Source organism: Oncorhynchus mykiss, chromosome 17, assembly GCF_057628025.1.
Source record: "Oncorhynchus mykiss isolate SJ-2025 chromosome 17, ASM5762802v1, whole genome shotgun sequence".
Classification (NCBI taxonomy): Eukaryota; Metazoa; Chordata; class Actinopteri; order Salmoniformes; family Salmonidae; genus Oncorhynchus; species Oncorhynchus mykiss.
This window is the reverse complement of record NC_143038.1, coordinates 15873630-15893891: the sequence shown is the minus strand read 5'-3', so window position 1 is coordinate 15893891 and position 20262 is coordinate 15873630. Positions and strand designations below refer to the sequence as shown.

At 41.0% G+C, this 20262-nt stretch overlaps 1 protein-coding gene across 1 annotated transcript; it reads left to right on the top strand.

The window, feature by feature from the left end:
* The first annotated feature begins 2407 nt into the window (after positions 1 to 2407).
* On the top strand, positions 2408 to 19951 carry tpcn3 (two pore segment channel 3). The gene is made up of 19 exons (XM_021568259.3): positions 2408 to 2957; positions 3818 to 3900; positions 4204 to 4318; positions 4787 to 4915; positions 6118 to 6234; positions 6389 to 6507; positions 10091 to 10192; positions 11614 to 11740; positions 11996 to 12200; positions 12503 to 12647; positions 14175 to 14360; positions 14868 to 14932; positions 16102 to 16189; positions 16432 to 16501; positions 17208 to 17427; positions 17772 to 17862; positions 18149 to 18262; positions 18675 to 18787; positions 19180 to 19951. The coding sequence occupies exons 1-19, from the start codon at positions 2835 to 2837 to the stop codon at positions 19317 to 19319; spliced, it is 2352 nt and encodes a 783-aa protein (XP_021423934.3). The 5' UTR covers positions 2408 to 2834; the 3' UTR covers positions 19320 to 19951.
* The last annotated feature ends 311 nt before the right edge of the window (positions 19952 to 20262 follow it).

Sequence of the window (20262 nt, the reverse complement as noted above, 5' to 3'; positions counted from 1 at the left end):
ATCGACACTTCTCCCTCTGTCACAGATGCAATCCTGAGACTTGTGTTTTATACAATAGCCTTGTGTGTTCTCTTCGACTCCCTCTGCAGATTTTCAATCAAACGCCAGAATTTACGCCATTTCCTTAGCTATCATACTTGTTAGGGTTGCGTCAATTCGAATCTGGTATCAGGATAAATATGACATTGAGTCACCGATTATGTATTTTTTATTAGCTAAGCAATAAGTGGTAAATGCAATTTTCGTATATACGGGCTCTCAGTCACACCTCGCAGGGCAAACAGAGAACTGACTTGTTCCTGACAAAGATATTATAATATTCTCTGACAGAGGTAGTTCCTGCTTCCGAGCCGGCCTGTCACAGAGTATAGACTGGGCGTGGTTTAGACTCACCCAGCCTTTCGTTGATTGTTGGTGCACGAGCTGGTACCAGCCCCCGGGCACTCCAGCGGTCAGTCGTTGTAGTTATGTAGAATATACAGTTATCAGGCACCTGGCTCCTGTTATCTAACAAAATACTGTTTGTTCTCGCAACACTACGTTCTGAATGTGCCTCCCCCAACTCATTGCACAGTTCCTGTCATGTTATTCTGTATTTTTCCATCATGAGAAAGGCCCATGGTCCTGAAACTGTTAACAATGTCTCAAGTCAGCTATGTTGCATAACACATTCATCCACACAAGCCAACAGGAAATAATATTCCATCACATATGGTAAGGGCTATAGTGTATAACACAGAACCTCACATATTCTAATTCCACGGGGCATTCCAATGATTTCAAAACTCGGTCCTCCAGAAAGTGGAGATAACACTTTTGCAGTTCTACTAGGTGAGATCTTTAAAAAAAACACCATTAGAAAGGATTACCTATACATACTGACCAGCTCATGTTATAGACAGAAGCGTGCTACATGGCAGACCAATCCGAACTCAACTCTCGGGTTGTCCGGCCCGTTCATTATCTCAGCCAATCATGGCTAGTGGAAAGATTCCTGACATTTTCTGTGGCTAAACAGACTAGGCTCATAATTTAACAATTGTAGACCATCTGTAAATACAAATTTTTAAGTTTTTAATAAGGCACATGAAAGATCACATGTTCTAGAAGGATTTTTTGTCGTGACAGGTGACATACACATAGTTTCCTGAAATTAGTCACATTTGGTTCAGACCAAAAATATTGGGAATGTCGAAATCAAGCTGGCAACACTGCACCTGGGGGTGATACTTTCACAAAAGTAGTGAACTGGGCCTTTAATAGTCCTGTATTAGCAGTCCGATATGTGCCAGTGTGGGCAAAAAAATCCCATATTTAGCAAATATTCAGACACCTCTATCGACAAATTGTTTAAAAAGCGACTAGCGACAAATCTAGCGACTTTTTCTGGTGTTATTGGAGACTCTGACGTGAAAGCACATATCGTTCTTACTCTTCTCAACGAGCAGCGAGTGTTGCCGTGGGCCCCATCCCAAAGCACTCACAGGTGGCCCAGTCCTCACGCAGCAGTCCCTCCCAGCTTTGCAGTCAGAACAGGAGATGTTCACCCCTCCACGTCCAGACTGCAAATGAATCGCACATACGGGAAGCCGCCGCTGGCTGATCCCGCCCTGGCTTACATAAAAACATATTTTTAATAAATAACCTGAATTAGGGCCAGACTAGTTACCATAATTTTCTCACATTGGTATTTTTTTTTTTACATTGTCTCTTTTTGGTCCCTTTAGATTGTTAATGTAGATTGTATAAAAACAAACGTAAAAAATGTTATGGTTAAAAATGTGTTTTACTGTGATTTGTTGTAGGCTCCTAAGTGGACCATAAGGTTAAAAACCTAACCAAATTAAGAAAACGACAAAAAAAAAAAAACGAAGTAACTCTGCCAGAGTGTCTCTTTTGCCGGTCCCAAGAATCTACAGAAGTTAATTTGTAGTTCTAAACATATTTAGGGTGTTTTTTACTCACTTTTTGTCTCTCCCAAGACGTTATTCCTCTCTCTACAGCATCCATCACAATTACATGCACATGGCCAATTATGCAAATTAGGCAATTATGTAATTTAGTGACTTATAGGACAGCCAATAGCTACTTTCCTTACTGAGGAGTTGGCAACAATGCCCAGGTGCTTCTGCAGCTATGACTAACATACACCGTTCAAAGGCACTTAAATTATTTGTCTTGTCAATTCACCCTTTGAATGGCACACATCCACACGCCAGTACCTCAAGGCTTAAAAATCCTTATTTAACCTCTCTCCTCCCCGTCATCTTCACTAATTGAAGTGGATTTAACAGGTGCCATCAATAAGGGATCATAGCTTTCACCTGGATTCATCTGGTCAGTCTGTCATAGAAAGAGCAGGTGTTCCTAATGTTTTGTACACTGTGTATAGCATCATGTTTTCTCTAATACGAGTGCTGTACGAACCTTAAGTTCTCACATCACAAGAGTTCTCACATTCTGGCAACTCTACTTATGCCATAACGTTTCCTTCCAGCGCGTTCGTCTCTCCTCCGCTATTTCCGCTAAACTTGTCACATGACAGATAAAAAATCCTGGCATAAGCGTTCACTTCACAATCTTTCTGTTATCATTCAAAAAAGACAGTAGACTATTCCATCCTCCGATTACGACTGGAGGTTAAAATGTTAACATGCCTTCAATTCGACAAGAATGTGTGATATTTGAGGAACGTGCAAGAAAACAGGACTTATAACCATTTTGGTGGGGACGACTTCCAACTCAATCACGGGATATCCTGCTAACTTAACGGGAGCGAATAGTTTATCTAGGCCTACGAAAGAGGAGAAAAGTACATTTTCAAGGGAAATGTAATGCTAAAAACAATGTCTGAACCAGATAAAAAGGAAATCACTCCAGAAGAGGCGCCGGAAAATGGAAAGGGGATAAGAAACAGTGGAAATACATCTGAAACTGGGAACAGAAAAACAAAGGGTGTAAGTGATATTTTGTAGGATATTGCTGACGTATCACCTATCCGTGCTCCGTTACATTTCCAAGTCGATACATTATATTGTATTTTCTTTCTGTCATTGTCTCATCACATGACCTCATACTTAAGTTGTTTGCGTTCGTGCAGAGTACGGTATGTGCATAGTTTTATAAAGTTGCTCTGGGCTACTGTAGGCTGTATTTAAAAAAATAAATAAAAATAAAAAAATCATGATAATAATGCATGAAATAGTCATGCACCAACTTTAGGCTCTCTTACTGGCGTGGCAATAATGCGTTTTGTCACAGCCAACACACCACGCGTGTTTTCCTTTAACGTTTGTATTATACATGTCATCAACATGTTTGTTTGCCTATATTGGGCGGAGCCTTTTCCCCTTGAAATTAGAATTTTGGTTCATTACACACTAACGTTACTTAATTATCTTCAGTTGATTGTGTTGCCTTGACACTTATCAGCCTATGTACATAATACATAGTCAATGTCCCTATTTGCTCTAATGCTTTACTGATATCAAGGATCCCATGGATTCATATGATCATATATTGTACCAATTGCATGACTTGACCAGTTGGGATCACACACTTCATTTTTCATCCAGCGCCTCTATTTTTCAAGCGTCTTCGAGTGGTCGTGCTGATTTGGAATCACAGTTTAACTTTTTTACATGGACAGGTGGGTGCTGATCCTAGATCAGCATTCCTACCTTGAGACACTTTATACATATAATAAACCTATAGACACTACTGTGTTGTATTATCTAGATATGGCTATGATATACCAAAGGTTTTATTTGCGTAGAGTATTCACCGGCTGCTTTTATTGTCTGTGGGGGCTTTCCAGGATTTTGACCTTGCAGCAGTGTACGTGTCAGACGCCCAGTATAACAGGAACATCTTTTTTGACACAACACCTCAAGCTATAAGGTAGGTAGAGATGGTTATGTTTAAGGATGTTAGGTTATAGTTGCCAGAGCATTCAACTGGTTGAATATATCGAAATAGACAGAGCATGTATTAGAATAAATACAAATAGATAGAATCTTGTCACTTGTAGCTTAAGGATAGCATTAGCGGTAGTCCTGCTATCATAGGCCATATTTGTGTGTGTGTGTGTGTGTGAGGAACAGACGAAAAAAAGAAGACAACCCTCTCTCTGACTATCTATGTTTCAAGATATTAGATAATTCCGTTGAAATATGGATTCTGGTTGTTGCTTTTCTTCCACAGATTGTACCTGCTCTATAACCATTGGGGGTTCCAGATCCTTGTGTATGCCTTCATCCTAGTGGACCTGGCTTTGGCCATCTTTGAAGACCCAGCAGTTGTCCCTCTGCCAATATGGGTAGATATCCACAATGATATTCCTCTCAACTTGGTGTAATTCTCAGTCTTTTAAAATGCCAATGTTTTGGGCCAGAGATAATGAAACATTCCAAGCAGTATGCAGGAATTATTGTCTCTTGAAATCGTTACTAATAACCCTGTTTCTTTAGGCTTGTTGTATTGCTCTTTTCATGTTTTAAATATATCCACAGTTGTATTATGTGTAGCACTGTGTGTGACCTCTGTTTTGTGATGAGAGTACCAGGGTCGTGTTTATTAGGCCTAGGGCACATTGCAGAAATGTTCTGAAACTGAAATGTTCTCATTGGACAAGGTCACGTAGCCCCTCCTGTTTCAAAGCATTTTTTCCCTTGTTTGCACCAAATGAACACCCGGTCAAACTGGGTTGAATTGCTAACAATTGGTTGTACATATGCAATCTTTTACTGAATTGATAGCAGGCACACATTGTTTTTGTCTCCCTCAGGTTACCTCAGTGATCGAGCTTGTCTGTCTGGCAGCCTTCACTGCTCGGCTCGTGCACTACGCCAAAGTCATTCCCCGGGAAAGGTTTTGGAAAGACCCCAAGAACATCTGCATCTTTGCCATCATTTTGGTAGGCGCAACTCAAATAATGGAATTATTTTTAGGTGCAGGAATAAAGCACAGGGGAACAGCAATATTCCGCAGACCTCCTATTTCTTATCTGTATTATTTTTCAGCCCAGTCCTGGTGTACTCAAGTTTAGAGTGCGTATTACCCTCATGTTCTTTAGTGGAATACAATATAGTACAATACAACTTTATTTGTCCAACTACTACATTGGAAATGCCTTGTCTGCTCTGCTCTCTCCTACCTCTCCTCACAAGACATGAACACTAGGGTCATTGTGATCCAGTGCTTTTGATTCAGTGTGCATATCTCTGTGTAGGTACAGGTACCTGGAATAATACATTTTAATTTATTAGAATTATTTTTATCCGGCGACAGCTTATACATATTCTGTATATATGAACAATACTGGAATCAAACCCAAAAGCAAGGTATTGCTAACATTTATTAGTCTCGGTCGTTGAAAGAAATCGCTTACTACTTTGGCCAAGGAGGAGTTGGGAAACCTACCCAGTGACTGTCAGTGTAGCAGCATTTGAAGGAACTGTATGACAAGTTGAGAATGTGCTGAGAAGGGCTTTGCACATTGTTGTGAAACAACCTTTAGCCTGAAGTTTCCCTGTGTCAGGGATTCTCAACTCCTAGTTACTTCCTAGTGTTAACGCTATGACTCAGTTTGATTCAGAATAAACAAATGACTCATTTTGAATGCAATGTTGGACACCGCTAACTCCTGTATTGACCATGTATGCAAACATGTATTGATAGAGATAGATATAGGTGGTAAAACATATTTCAATGTAAATTGCATGACTGGGGTGGTGTTGACTCTTGATTGAGCAGTGTGTGGAAAAGTGGAGCCCAATTTTGGAATTGGTCTAGCTTCAAGCCGTCATGCTGCTTGAAGCTAGACCCAATTCCAACTTCCAACGCTGGGCTCCAATTTAGGAAGTTTGAGAATTGCTCTGAAATAATCCAAAATGCTGAATTGCAAATCAACCACTAGCCATTACACTCACCCGCTTCAGGATTGGTTAGATGGAAACAATATGGCTACAATACAATTGCCACACTAAATCTATACAATTTACTTTGGTCTCCAGGAGTCATTAGAAGTAGATTTGGAATTTAGCATACAACTTTGAATAACTACTCCCATTACAATGAAAGAAACGGGGTAATACTTGACATTATTCTCCTCCTCAGCTCTCTCTTGTTGACATGATCATTTATGGGGCGTTGAAAGCCAGTGGTTTCTACGCTGTCCGCTGGTCGCGGGTACTGAGGCCCCTCCTACTGGTCAATATCACTGAGGGAAGACAGGTAAAGTCTGTCTCTCTGTCACACACATCATCTTCCCCCTGATTCAGAGGGGTTGGGTTAAATGCGGAAGACACATTTCGGTTTAATGCATTCAGTTGTACAACTGACTAGGTATACCCTTTCTGTCACTCACATTCTCTCTTCCTTCCTCTAGCTCCGGAGAGCGTTCCGAAGCATCCGGAACGCACTGCCTCAGATCCTCTATGTCTTCCTGCTCTTCATGTTCAGTGTGCTCATGTTCTCACTCATGGCCCTCAAACTCTTTGGAAAAAGGTAAGTCAGGATCAGGAATTGTAGTCAAATGGGCATGTCTGCCAGCATTGTAAAATCTCGGACAGGGGTGACCATTTTGTCTGCAGAGGCCTGGTCTGAATGCAGGCCTTTATTCCAGCCAAGCATTAACCCTGGGATGCATAGTAAACATGGCGCCCCAAGAATGCATATGCCGGGTCAAAATGACCCGATATTGTAATATCTGTGTTTGATACACATGGGTCTAAAATATGATACATTTTGTGGAACATAATTGTTTTGAGTGATCATTTGGGTCTTTTTATTATTTTAGATGTTTTTAACTGCTCTTCAACAGTTTGATACACATTCCAATGATAACATATTATGAAATTCCATAACGGCTATTGAAAATATGAACATATTGTTCTTACAATCGTTCTTACAATCAAAGTTTCACATTCAACCTTTTAATGTGAAGAACAAAATAAAACCACCTTAAGCACGTTTTGTAATATTTCAAAACATTTATTTGAAAATTCAAAGTTCATCAATATTAATGACAACACTAACAGTTGTGAATTTAGAAAACATTGAACACTAAAAGGAACAAAGTTTGCGTGTGTGATGCTTTCTTATGCTGTCTTAGTCCATGCATTTGTTACAAACAACAAGCATGTGACTATGCTCTTTGCAGACAGGTGTGTTGCACTGAGAACACCAGCAGCTGACTTTTCTATCCTTTGCGCTTGGGCAGAGCTGGCACCTCTTCTGGACCTGGCTGCTCTGAGTGGTGGTGGCCTGGCTCTCTTTCATCACCCCACAGCTTTCCATTTCCTCAGATCATCTGTGGAGATGGGAGAACCTTCCAGAAGGACAACCATCTCTGCAGCATTCCACCAATCAGGCATTTTATGGTAGTGGCCAGACGGAAGCCACTCCTCAGTAAAAGGCACATGACAGCCCGCTTGGAGTTTGCCAAATTGGCACCTAAACAAGATTCTCTGGTCTGATGAAACCAATATTGGACGGAATGCCAAGCGTCGCGTCTGGAGGAAAACTGCTCATCCACTGTGACGCAATTGCTGGGGATGAACCTTCCTCTACAGTTTGCTAGGAAAAGGTCCCCACATACCGGAAGGCTGCCAGGTGGTCCGTTGCCTCTCTGACCACTCTGGTCCTCTTGTCATCAAGCCTCCGGTAGCGACGGATATCCTCATATCTTCCGACCGACATGGTGGCCTTATACATTGGATTCGGCAGTGGATCCAAAAATAGCTCCTTTGTTGAGACATCCCACCTGTTCTCCATGCCGGAAAGGAGGGTTAAACCAATAAAGGCCTTTAGTTCTTCTTTGTCGACTTCTCTCCACTCTGTCCCTTTTGCTGTCGCTCTTCTCCGTCCTTCTAAATTTGTACACTTTAGGACCTCCAATGATGTTGTCACTAATAAACAACTCCCAGGCATACTTTGGTGACACAACTGTTGACCCCGGCACAGGCCCTGGGCAGCTCCTCAGGATGTTATGCCTTTAGTGTGTGTGGAGAGAGAGGGGGGGGGGGGGGGTTCACTCCAGTAAGACCCCTTTTTACTCACTCTCCTCAGAGGAGTCCTGCCCATCTGTAGAATCTTCTAGGACAGCTGGACTACCGGGTGCATCCACAATTCCAATTTTGCCCACAGGCACATAGTCTTTGACATCTGAATTGGATACCTCTGATTCTGAGCCAGAGGCACAAATGGCTTCCTCATCCAGCATCTGTAAAACCATTTTGATTGTACAGTTGAAGTCAGAAGTCTACATGCACTTAGGTTGGAGTCATTAACTCATTTTTCAACCACTTCACAAATGTGTTGTTAACAAACTATAGTTTTGGCAAGTTGGTTAGGACATCTACTTTTTCCAACATTTGTTTACAGACAGATTATTTCACTTATAATTCACTGTATCACAATTTCAGTGGGTCAGAAGTTTACATACACTAAGTTTATTGTGTCTTTAAACAGTTTGGAAAATTCCAGAAAATTATGTCATGGCTTTAGAAGCTTCTAGTAGGCTAATTGACATCATTTGAGTCAATTGGAGGTGAACCTGTGGATGCATTTCAAGGCCTACCTTCAAACTCCGTGCCTCTTTGCTTGTCATCATGGGAAAATCAAAAGAAATAAGCCAAGACCTCAAAAATTGTAGACCTCCACAAGTCTTGTTCGTCCTTGGGAGCAATTTCCAAACGCCTGACGGTACCACATTCATCTGTACAAACAATAGTACGCAAGTATAAACACCGTGCGACCACACAGCTGTCATACCGCTCAGAAAGGAGACACGTTCTGTCTCCTAGAGATGATCGTGCTTTGGTGCGAAAAGTGCAAATCAATCCCAGAACAACAGCAAAGGACCTTGTGAAGATGCTGGAGGAAACGGGTACAAAAGTATCTATATCCACAGTAAAACGAGTCCTATATCGACATAACCTGAAAGGCCGCTCAGCAAGGAAGAAGCCACTGCTCCAAGACCGCCATTAAAAAAGCCTGACTACAGTTTGCAACTGCACATGGTGACAAAGATCGTACTTTTTTGAGAAATGTCCTCTGGTCTGATGAAACAAAAATAGAACTGTTTGGCCATAATGACCATCGTTATCTTTGGAGGAAAAAGGGGCAGGATTGCAAGTCGAAGAACACCATCCCAACCGTGAAGCACGGGGATGGCAGCATCATGTTGTGGGGGTGCTTTGCTGCAGGAGAGACTTGTGAACTTCACAAAATAGATGGCATCATGAGGTGGGAAAATTATGTGCATATATTGACGCAACATCTTTAGACATCAGTCAGGATTAAAGCTTGGTCGCAAATAAGTCTTCTGATTGAATGTCAGGAATTGTGAAAAACTGAGTTTAAATGTATTTTGCTAAGGTGTATGTAAACTTCCGACTTCAACTGTATGTCTGTCAACTTTCTTATGATCCTCCTTATGAAACTGTTTTTACTCAATGAGTTAAAAAGGAGAAATGAAAACAGTGATTAATGAACATTAAACACAAGATATTTAATAAATGTTATTAATTACTTAGTTTTTATTGTTGTAACAAATAAAAGTCAGTTTGACGAGTGCAATGCAGTGGATTCCATAGGAAATGCATACGGATCATATTTGACCCACATATGGGGTTGGGAAGCAAAAACTCCTTACTTAAAAAAATAAGAAACTAAAAAACAGAGCTAGGGTTAACAAGTTTGATTCAACTCCTATTCTATCAAGCCTTTTATTAGTTGAATCAGGCGGCTGGCAAGCAAAGAAGTACTACCAAATGCGTAGCATTTCATAAAGTTGCACTGAAAACTACCGTAGTTTCCTCTAGAGAGCAGGTCTAGAATCAGCTTTTATATCCCAATTCCCAAACCTAATCTTAACCATTAGAATGAAAAGCAGTGCTCTGAGGGGCTATGTCATCCTACACCGTCCTTGTGTGGTTAGTAGAGGACATCCATCCATACTTCCAGTTTGCAAAGAGGGAGGGGGCTAGGATCAAGTTGCCCTTAGACACTCATCCAAAGTAATTTAAAGTTGTTTTTGTTGTTGGACATAATGCAAACCACATTTGTGCTGCTGCTTCCTCCATAGGGGCCTTAAAACAATAGAGGGACGCCCCTATTTCACCAACTATCTGGAGATTGTCTTTGATCTCTATGTCCTAGTCACGACTGCCAACAGTCCGGATATCATGTGAGTACCCAGGGTACATTATTCAACCTTATTCCTTATGAGTTTTATTATGAATTTATTTTTGTTATGAAGTCTAGTAAGATTTGAATTCTTCTTTTTAAAGCTAGAATCTTTAATTGAAAAAATAACAAAGCTGGCACCCCACCTCTGTTTTGGTAAAATGCTTAGAGGTGAGCTTGGAGAAATGTAACCACTGCCAAATTCATAGACAGAGCTAAACAATGTAAACAATCTTATATTTTGGATTCTGATGGAGTATGACAGTTGGACTGAACTCATCAGGCATTTATCAGTTATTCTTTAAGAATCAATGGGTATTTATCATTAATTTATAAGTCAGAAAATGAATGTAGCATTTAAAGATTCTAGCTTTAACTATATGACTTTTGATTTGTAGTGCAACTTTAAGTGCAAAGTTGCCTTTTGGCATGCCCCTTTCTATATACACAGTGTATTAGGTACACCCATATAGTACTGGGTCGGATCCCACTTTGCCTCCAGAACAGACTGAATTCTTCGAGGCATGTAAATGTTGTTCAAGGGACCTAACGTGTACCAGGAAAACATTACCCCACCACCAGCCCATACCTTTGAAACCAAGCAGGATTGAGCCATGGACCCATGCTGCCTAGGACAAATCTTGACTCTGCCACCAACATGATGCAACAAGAACCTTGATTCGTTGGACCAGCCAATGTTTTTCCACTCAATTGTCCAGTGTTGTCGATCGCGTGCTCACTGGAGCCGCTTATTTTTGCTTTTAGTTGATAGGAATGGAACCTCGTGTTGTCTTCTGCTGCAATAGCCCATCCGTGTCAAAGACTGACGAGTTGTGCGTTCTCGAGATGCCGTTCTGCATACCACTGTTGTACTGCTCCGTTATTTACCTGTTGGTGGCTGGATGCACCATTCTCGGTAAACCTTAGACACTGTCGCTCGTGAAAAGCCCAGGAGGACGGACATTTCTGAGATACTGGAATCGTCGCAGATAGAACTGACGATTATACCACGTTCAAAGTCGCTCAAGTCACTCGTTCTGCCATTCTAATGTTCAATTGAACAGTAACTGAATGTCTCTGCCTATCTGCCTGCTTGATATAGCAAGCCACGGCCATGTGACTCCTTGATATAGCAAGCCACGGCCATGTGACTCCCTGTCTGTAGGAGCAAACCATTTCCGTGAAAGGGTGATGTACCTAATAAACCTACAACAATTTTGCTGGGAGTAGATTATACTTGCAATGATGGTGATACGAGTTGGGTTTTGCCTACTGAAGTTGAATACACTGGTTGTTAGTCGCTCTGGAGAGGAGCGTCTGCAAAATACCTAAACTAAAATAGCACAAGTAATTTAATTGTTTAATCTTTAATATATAGACACGTGGACAAATCTTTATTTTTGTCTTTATTTCCCTACGTAGGATGCCAGCGTACAACTTCAGCGTTTACTTTGCCGTGTTCTTCATCACCTATATCCTTATCAACACCTACATCTTCATGTCAGTGTTCCTGGCGGTCGTGTACAACAACTACAAAAAGTACCTGAAGGTAGAGTGGGCGGACAAGACAATGATATAAGCTATTTCTTTTCAAATGTAAGTAGCCTTGGCTTGTGTGAGATGGCATGGCTTGTGTGAGATGGCATGGCTCCTGCTCCTATCTCCTGGCTCTGTAGATTAAGGCAGCTTGGTGTCTTACCTAACCTTACCTAACCTCAACCATTTGTGGGGAAAATGCTAAACTGAGACAAGATCAGTGTCTACAGGCGACTTCATCCTACTCCTATCCTATGTACCCAATCAGGAAGAAGTACGGAAGCTCGTCAGGGCCAAGAGGCACAAGATGGTGCGTGCCTTCGGTGTGCTGCAGGAGAGGAAGGGAGAGGAGGAGCCTGTGGTAAGCCAGGCCTGTTGGAACCAGCTTGTGCGGTTGGTCCAGCCGGACATCAGCAACGCCCACAGGGAGCTGCTGTGGAGCGTCTCCGACGACAACAACAAAGGCTGCATAGGTGAGTGGTTGGAGTCTACTTCACACAGAGACCCACACAAAGCTGTGTTACATGCTGAGTAAATTGCAGATGGACCTGGATAGGTGTTTAATATATCAGCTAACATCCACATCATATGATGTAGCCATTTGAAGCCTGAATTCCCAGTCACTGACATGGTACACAACCATTGGTTCATGCAATGCAATGCCTGCAATGTAGTTACCCTGGAACGTGACCGTAGTGTTACCCAAGATGACCAATGCAGCACCTGCTTTGAGCTGAAGCCTTAATTAATTTAATCCTTTCATCCACCTGTGCAGGGAAAGTGGCATTTGTTCAGCTTGCGGACCTCCTGAACATCCAGGTGATCATGATGAAGTCACGGCCCCACCCCCTCAAGACATGGCTCCCCTCTCTCTATCTCTCCTCCCCCAGTCGTCTCGTCTGCCGCATGGTCCAGCACAAGTGAGTGCAGCCAATGAGTGTAGATGTTACTCAGCAGACGTACAGGGAAGAGGTTTGGGGGAGCGTGTGAAAGTATCTGAAAGTAGACAGTGCCTTCGGAAAGTATTGAGACCCCTTGACCTTTTCCACATTTTGTTAGGTTACAGCCTTACTCTAAAATGTATTCAATTGTTTTGTTTTCTTCAATCTACACATAACACCCCATAATGACAAGGCAAAGACAGGTTTTTAGAAATGTTTGCTAATTTATTAAATGTAAATAACATATCATATTTTACATAAGAATTCTGACCCTTTACTCAGTACTTTGTTGAAGCACCTTTGGCAGCAATTACAATCTTGAGTCTTCTTGGGTATGCCACTACAAGCATGGCACACCTGTATTTGGGGAGTTTCTCCCATTCTTCTCATGCTCTGTCAGGTTAGATGGGGAGCATAGCTGCACAGCTATTTTCAGGTCTCTCCAGAGATGTCCTGAGTTCATCAAGGATCTCACTACTTTGCTCTGTTAATCTTTGCTTCGATCCTGACTAGTCTCCCAGTCCCTGCCACTGAAAAACACCCCCACAGCATGATGCTGCCACCACCCTGCTTCACCGTAGGGATGATGCCAGGTTTCCTCCAGACGCATTCAGACCAAAGAGTTGAATTTTGGTTTCATCCGACCAGAGAATCTTGTTTCTCATGCTCTGAGAGTCTTTAGGTGCCTTTTGGAAAACTCCAAGCAGGCTGTCATGTGCTTTTTACGGAGGAGTGGCTTCCTTCTGGCCACTACCATAAAGGCCTGATAGGTGGCGTGCTGCAGATGGTTGTCCTTCTGGAAGGTTCTCCCATCTCCACAGAGGAACTCGAGAGCTCTGTCAGCGTGACCATCGGGTTCTTGGTCACTTACCTGACGAAGGCCCTTCTCCCCCGATTGCTCAGTTTGGCTGGGTGGCCAGCTCTAGGAAGTGTCTTGGTGGTATATAACTTCTTCCATTTTAAGAATGATGGAGGCCACTGTGTTTTTGAGGACCTTCAGTGCAGCAAACATTTTTGGGGCCCCTTCCCCAGATCTGTGCCTCGACACAATCCTGTCTCGGAGCTCTACGGACAATTTCCTTTGACTGTCAACTGTGGGACCTTTTATATAGACACAAGTGTGCTTTTCCAAATCTTGTCCAATCAATTAAATTTATCACAGGTGGACCAATCAAGTTGTAGGAACATCTCAAGGATGATGAATGGAAACAGGATGCACCTGAGCTCAATTTCGAGTCTCATAGCAAAGGGTCTGAATACTTACGTAAATAAGGTATTTCTGTTTTTAATAAATGTGCAAACATTTCTAAAAACCTATTTTTTTTTGCTTTGTCATTATGGGATATTGTGTGTAGATTGAGGATTTTTATGTATTTAATCCGTTAGAATACGGCTGTAACGTAACAAAATGGGAAAGTATTCAGACCCTTTGACATTCCACAAGGCACTGTATATCTTTGTTTCTTTCTGTGTGTGTGTGTGTGTGTGTGTGTGTGAGATATCCAGGGCATTCATGTACACCTATGACCTGATCATCCTGGTTAACGCTGTGTTCATCGGCCTGGATGAGGAGGACCCGTTGATAGCCAACGTAGAGTGGGCTTTCCTGGTTCTCTATCTCCTAGAGATCCTCCTCAAACTGTACAGCTTCGAGCCGCGCGCCTTCTTCTCCAGACACCAGTTCTGGAATTGGTGAGAAGCCCAAGCATTTTTGTCCGGTTACGCGGGCAGCGATTTAAGCCTAGTCCTGGACTAAAAAGCATGCTTACTGAAGAATCCCATTGAGCTTGCTTTTTAATCCAGGACAAAACTCAATCTTAACCTGGGAAACCAACCCCTTGTGTTGCCAGTAGTAGTATACATAGTATAATTTGTTGTTTTTCCTTCAAATACTTTGAGCATTTTGAGGGTCTGCACTTTTTTGACTTCCATTGTGTCAGGCAAGCTCAATCAAGAACGGCTGAAGTTGAAAGAAAAAAACCCAGTACTATTTCAACCCAGGTCTGCTCAATAGTAGAAGTTTTATGTTCCCCTTACGCCATGTAGATGCAGCGTCCCTAATTCTGTGACCAAGGCTTGCGTACTGAAGTGGTACTAGCTGATTAGGTATATGATGATTGAACTGCAATGAAAGGAGACCGTTTCTGCTTCGGTTTAAGTACTTCTGTAGTAACATCTTCCTCACCTCTATGCACACAGGTTTGACACCATCATTGTCATCACTGCCTTGATTGCTATGATCATCAATTCAGCACTGAAATTATGTAAGTAAAACCTAAATCTGTGTTAGGGAAGGGAAAAGGGATACCTAGTCAGGTCTTTGACATTTAACCCAAACCCTCTGAATCAGGGGAGGGGGGGGGGGGGGCTGCCTTAATTAACATCCATGTCATCGACGCCCAGTGCAGCAGTGTACTACTACATATTTTAAAGTTTGAAGATTCAAAACCAAAATGGGCCATGTTCCTGGACACAGACTAAACGTAGTCCTGGATTAGAATTCCATTCGATTCTCCATTTAGCATGCTTTTTATTCCAGGATTAGGCATAATCTGTGTCCGGGGAAACTGGCCCAATATGTCTTTAAATCTAGCACATTGTGTTATCGATGACTTCCACTCTTTACTCACAAACAGTACATTTATTATTTCTTTGTTATTTTCTTTATTAAGGGCTCAGCAGCAGTGTGCCTACATTTCCGATTGTAGACCACTATGGCATTTGAGAACTTTTACTGTTATTGTTTATATTAAGGCAAACACAATATCCAACTTAATTGTCAATTTTTGTCTGCGGTTTGCTGTTCCTCATGAGCCACCCTCTGATGGCGGCTCATTGTTAATGCTGGCTGCTGTTGACATTGAGCTAACATTGAGGTTTTACGTTATTTCAACGCTGTGCTGCCCCTGGGGAGCAGGAGTGGAAGGTCACCTATAGTAAGCCTCTCGTTTGTTTGTTGGAGTCATCCTATTGTTTCTGTTGCCCATAGCTCTTTGACCTTTTTCATGTATTATTTTAAACCTATTGAATGAGGGGTCATCGTTATGTTTCATTTTTGAAAATGAGCAAAAGTACAATGAAAGATAAAATGGTACTTTATTCATGTTTTTTTTATTTTATTGATGACTTCTGATAGACTCATCAATTAAATGATTGAAAAATCAGTATAGTATATAATGACATTGGTAGAGGGTGGCATACATTGGCGATGGATGAGGTTTTTCCTACTTTGAGGAGCTTGTTGAAAAGCGCTATAAATCAAACTGCTGCTTCCTATGTTGACTTGGGATGCTGTTTATTTTCTTTGTCTTTTCTTTATGCTGTCGATGGTGCCCTCTACTAACTTGCAGCGTAGAACACATGCATGTAAAAGAATTTAGCCCTCCGAGTCTGCCTGGCGTTCATGTTGTGATGCTCATGTGTTTTGTCCCAGCTGGAGGCTACACCAGCCGTCAGATCCTGGACATTGTGTTCATCCTGCGCATCCTGAGGCTCATACGAGTGGTGGACAACATCAAAAGGTTAGGAGGTCAAGGACTTCCATTTCCTGTATGAGCAGTGTGTGTTGTGTGTATGCTTCAAACTTAAGATGTGAAACATTATCAAACCGTTTCCCTTTACTACCAGAGCTAGTATCTGCAGTAGCTACTGTGACAAAATTATTTTGCAGAAAGAACTATAGAAGTCAGATATGGTTGATTTTGATATTCTCATTCATAGTCTTGGACGTGGAACTCTTCTTGATGTTCTTTTTCCCCCTCAGGTTCCGTGCCATCATCAACACCCTCATCAAGATTGGACCAACGATACTCACCTTCGGACAGCTCATTGTCGTAAGTTGTTAGTGTGCAGTTAAGTTAAATTACACCAATAAGTTATTGTGTTTATTAATGATATTTATGGACTCTAAGTGTGACTCTATTCCTGCATATTGAGCTTAAAGTGCCAATCAGGAGTTGAAACGATACCAAAGTGTACTCCCCTCCACTGTTTCACTAAAAGGCTGAGGGATGGGGCTGGAGAAATGTAACCACTCTCAAATTCATAGACAAAGCTATGGATGCAAGGACTGACCATCCATGAAATTGTAATTATAGTTGTAACCATGTTTTGAGCCTATATGGTGTTTTACATTTACTTTGTTTACAAACATTGGAGTAAAATAAGCTTGTATTTTGGGTTCAGTTGAACTAAGCTCATGAGATTGACGCTTGTAAGGGATATCCAATGATTTCATAGGTCAAGATGAATCAAATTCCCAATCTATCAGCTATGTATATCCAGCTATATGCCTCAACCCTAAATGAATGGAAAAGATAAGGACTACAATTGTGGCGCTTATCTCTTCTGTTCATTTTGGATTAGGCCACACAGCTGGATCTACAAATTAGATGGTCTTGGTCATTGACTCATATTTAAATGACACTGTATTATGATGGCTGAAAACATCAGACAATTGATTGGAGTGAAATATCCCTCTATGTAATCCTGTGTTGCAACTGATTGATTGACTGCATAGTTGTTCCATATATTTTTCAGGTGGTCTATTACATATTCGCCATGGTGGGAATGGAGCTGTTCAAAGGGAAAATACGCTTTTTCGAGGCCAACTCCACTGATCCGGATAAGGCATTCTGTGGAAACGCTCTGCTCAAAAACTCAGTGTTCGCCAAGCACAACTACTGCAAGAACAATTTTAACAACATTGTTTCCTCTTTTATCCTGTTACTGGAACTCACCGTGGTCAACCAGTGGCATGATATCCTTTTCAAAGCTTGGGAAAATACAGATATTAAGCTAAAACCAATACTTTTTATGTACTCGTGTGAAAATGTTGCTCCAAGATATAAATCTTGAATTTAAATGTACAGTAAGCAGTGGTCACTGATTAAAACTTTACAGTAGGTTAGTGTGTAGAGGGTTAAAAATGAGATGAAATTGCACTATAACCTATCCTTTTTCTTTAGTAAACAGTCTTCATAGCTTATTTTAGGATCCAGACAACTGGGTAATTTCTCAGTGTTTCTCAAAGTTGCCAGGCTAACTTGACCACTCAGTGAAGTATTGTTACTATTTTATTATTTTCTTTAATGTTGGTCCCACTGCTGTCCAGTGGTTTCACCGCGGTCACTCACATCTCAGCCAGGATGTTCTTTGTCCTCTTCCACATTGTAGTTGTCATCATCATTATCAAGTAAGAACAAGTCTCCTTTGAAATACTGAGAACCAAACAGACTTCTTAATGATACTCTATTGCTGAATTACAAATCCCCCCCAGGCAATACTGTAGATCTAAAAGGATTAGACAAGTTTAAGTAATATGGTAATAACTTCGCTTTGTCTTTTGATTGGCTTGGAGGAATGTCCGCCATATTGCTTATACCCATGTAATAGTTTCAGATCTGCAGGAGTGCCTATGACTTGGTATTTGATAACTCACTCTTTGAGAATTGAGTATCGCATGCTTTTTTTCCCCTCAGTATTTTCATTGCTTTCGTCCTGGAAGCCTTCTTCGTGGAGTACACCGTAGACCAAAGTAACTTACAATCTTCTCTGGAAAAGAAAATTGAGGAACTGGAATTGGGCGTCAAACAGTACGTGCCTGATAGTTTTGCAATTAAATAATTATAATTTTTTATGCCATGAGGTGGGCTCGATTTCATATTGAGTTAGAGGGGTGAAAGTGTAGCATGCATCATTTTCTGTAGCCATGAGTCATGTTCCAAGCTAAACCACATACAGTATTCATGATGCACTGCCTTAAAATAAAGGGTTTGCTAATTGCTTATTGGCCAGTAGGTGTGGCAGACTGGGGGATGTTCAGTGAGGTGAAATATTCAGTGTTCCAGATATAAATGTGATGAATTGATACGATTTCCTATTCAACATGACAATCATAGCTGCTCAGTCTATGCAAAACATTTCAGAACGTTCTGTAACGATGTATCCTCCTGAACAGCCATGTTTATCTTGATTTTTATTGTGCTTTCTCTTTGTGCCAATCAGAGAGAAACTGGATGGAAACTTGGTGGATGCCATGGAAACGAATGACAATGATATGGGCAACTCTGAGTCGACCAAGGAAAAACCTGCACTCATGTTCAAGATCGCCTGTAAAAGTAAGCTTTGAGGAGAATTCATTGCATTACTGTCTGAATCACCTGTATGGTGGTATGATACATTTTATACCTTGGAAATCTATTAACGTGTATGAAAATATATGCATATGGCAATTCATGCACTTTCAAATATTATGGCTGCTTATAATGTGTTGTGTATTCTGGATGTACTGAATTCACAATCATAGAATCACATTGAATCATCCTAGTTACACAGTATGTGATGAATTATGATTTACTACCCTGTAAAAGGTTATCAAAAACCATTTTTTTCAATAGGAAAATGTAAATCTGTGTTTTTGTTAGACAAGTTCAGGTAGTAGTCTACCTGAATAGGACTTTCCCTTTTAACCATCTGTACTGACCTCAGCTTTCTGCCTGCTTCCTCCCAGGATACAAAACCGTGGATGGTTTGTTACAGAGGATGTTTGAGGCGGACCTAGACCCAGAGGATTTTGCGGATGACGAAGATTTCGATCCCAATAACCCATCAAATCTGAACTTCCCAAATCCAAACTTTGATTCTGTATAGCCGTGGTCAGAAAGGGAATAAATACTCTAAATTAGCTTTCTGTTTTTGTACTGGAATGCCTTATATTATGTATCATCATCATCAAAAATATATATTTTATGAAATATTTCTAGGTTTATGTAAAACAAAATACACTTTAAACGGGTAACATTCCTCAATGTGATATTTAGCTAGGTATATTCTTTCATTTACTTATTTTTGTACATCTCTTGACAACACAATCCACATTCATCAAAAATGAGATTGTATTCTTGTTTGAGTATAGATTATCAAATGCTGTTTGATTTATCTCTATCATGAAGGGAAAACTGAAATGATATAAAATGGAATGTCTACTGAGGTCATTTGCTGCAGCATAAAAGGTTGTTTCTATTGGGAAATCTGACTCAAATACAGACTTTACTCATTTATTTTTACTTTATTTATATATATATGCACAGTTTCCCGGATACAGATCAGGCCTTCTACTGGACTTAAAAGCATGTTCAATACACAATCTCAATTGTTTAATCTGTGTCCAGGGAACCAGCCCTTGATGTTCAGTCACATCCAACCAACCTTCAATACAACCATTACTCTGTAGGCCTATGTACATCATTATTTCTCTATTAATAAAGCATACCAGCAAAGGGCTTTCTTGTGATGTATTATGTGCAGCCAAACTAACATTTCATGTAACCAAGCATTAATTTACCAGAGACTGGTTTGCTCTGACATCAGTACAGCCACTTTCTTCACTTTTTCAAGTAAGGTTTGGCCGTTTGGTGCATAGCCTACCCTACCGTACACCGTGCAGAGATTATTGCGATTGGAAACGGTTGGATAACTACAGTGCCTTCAGAAAGTATGCACACCCCTTAGCTTGTTCTACTTTTGTTGTGTTTACAGGCAATAAAAAGTCACTGGCCTACACACAATGCATTATGGGGTATTTTTACATTCA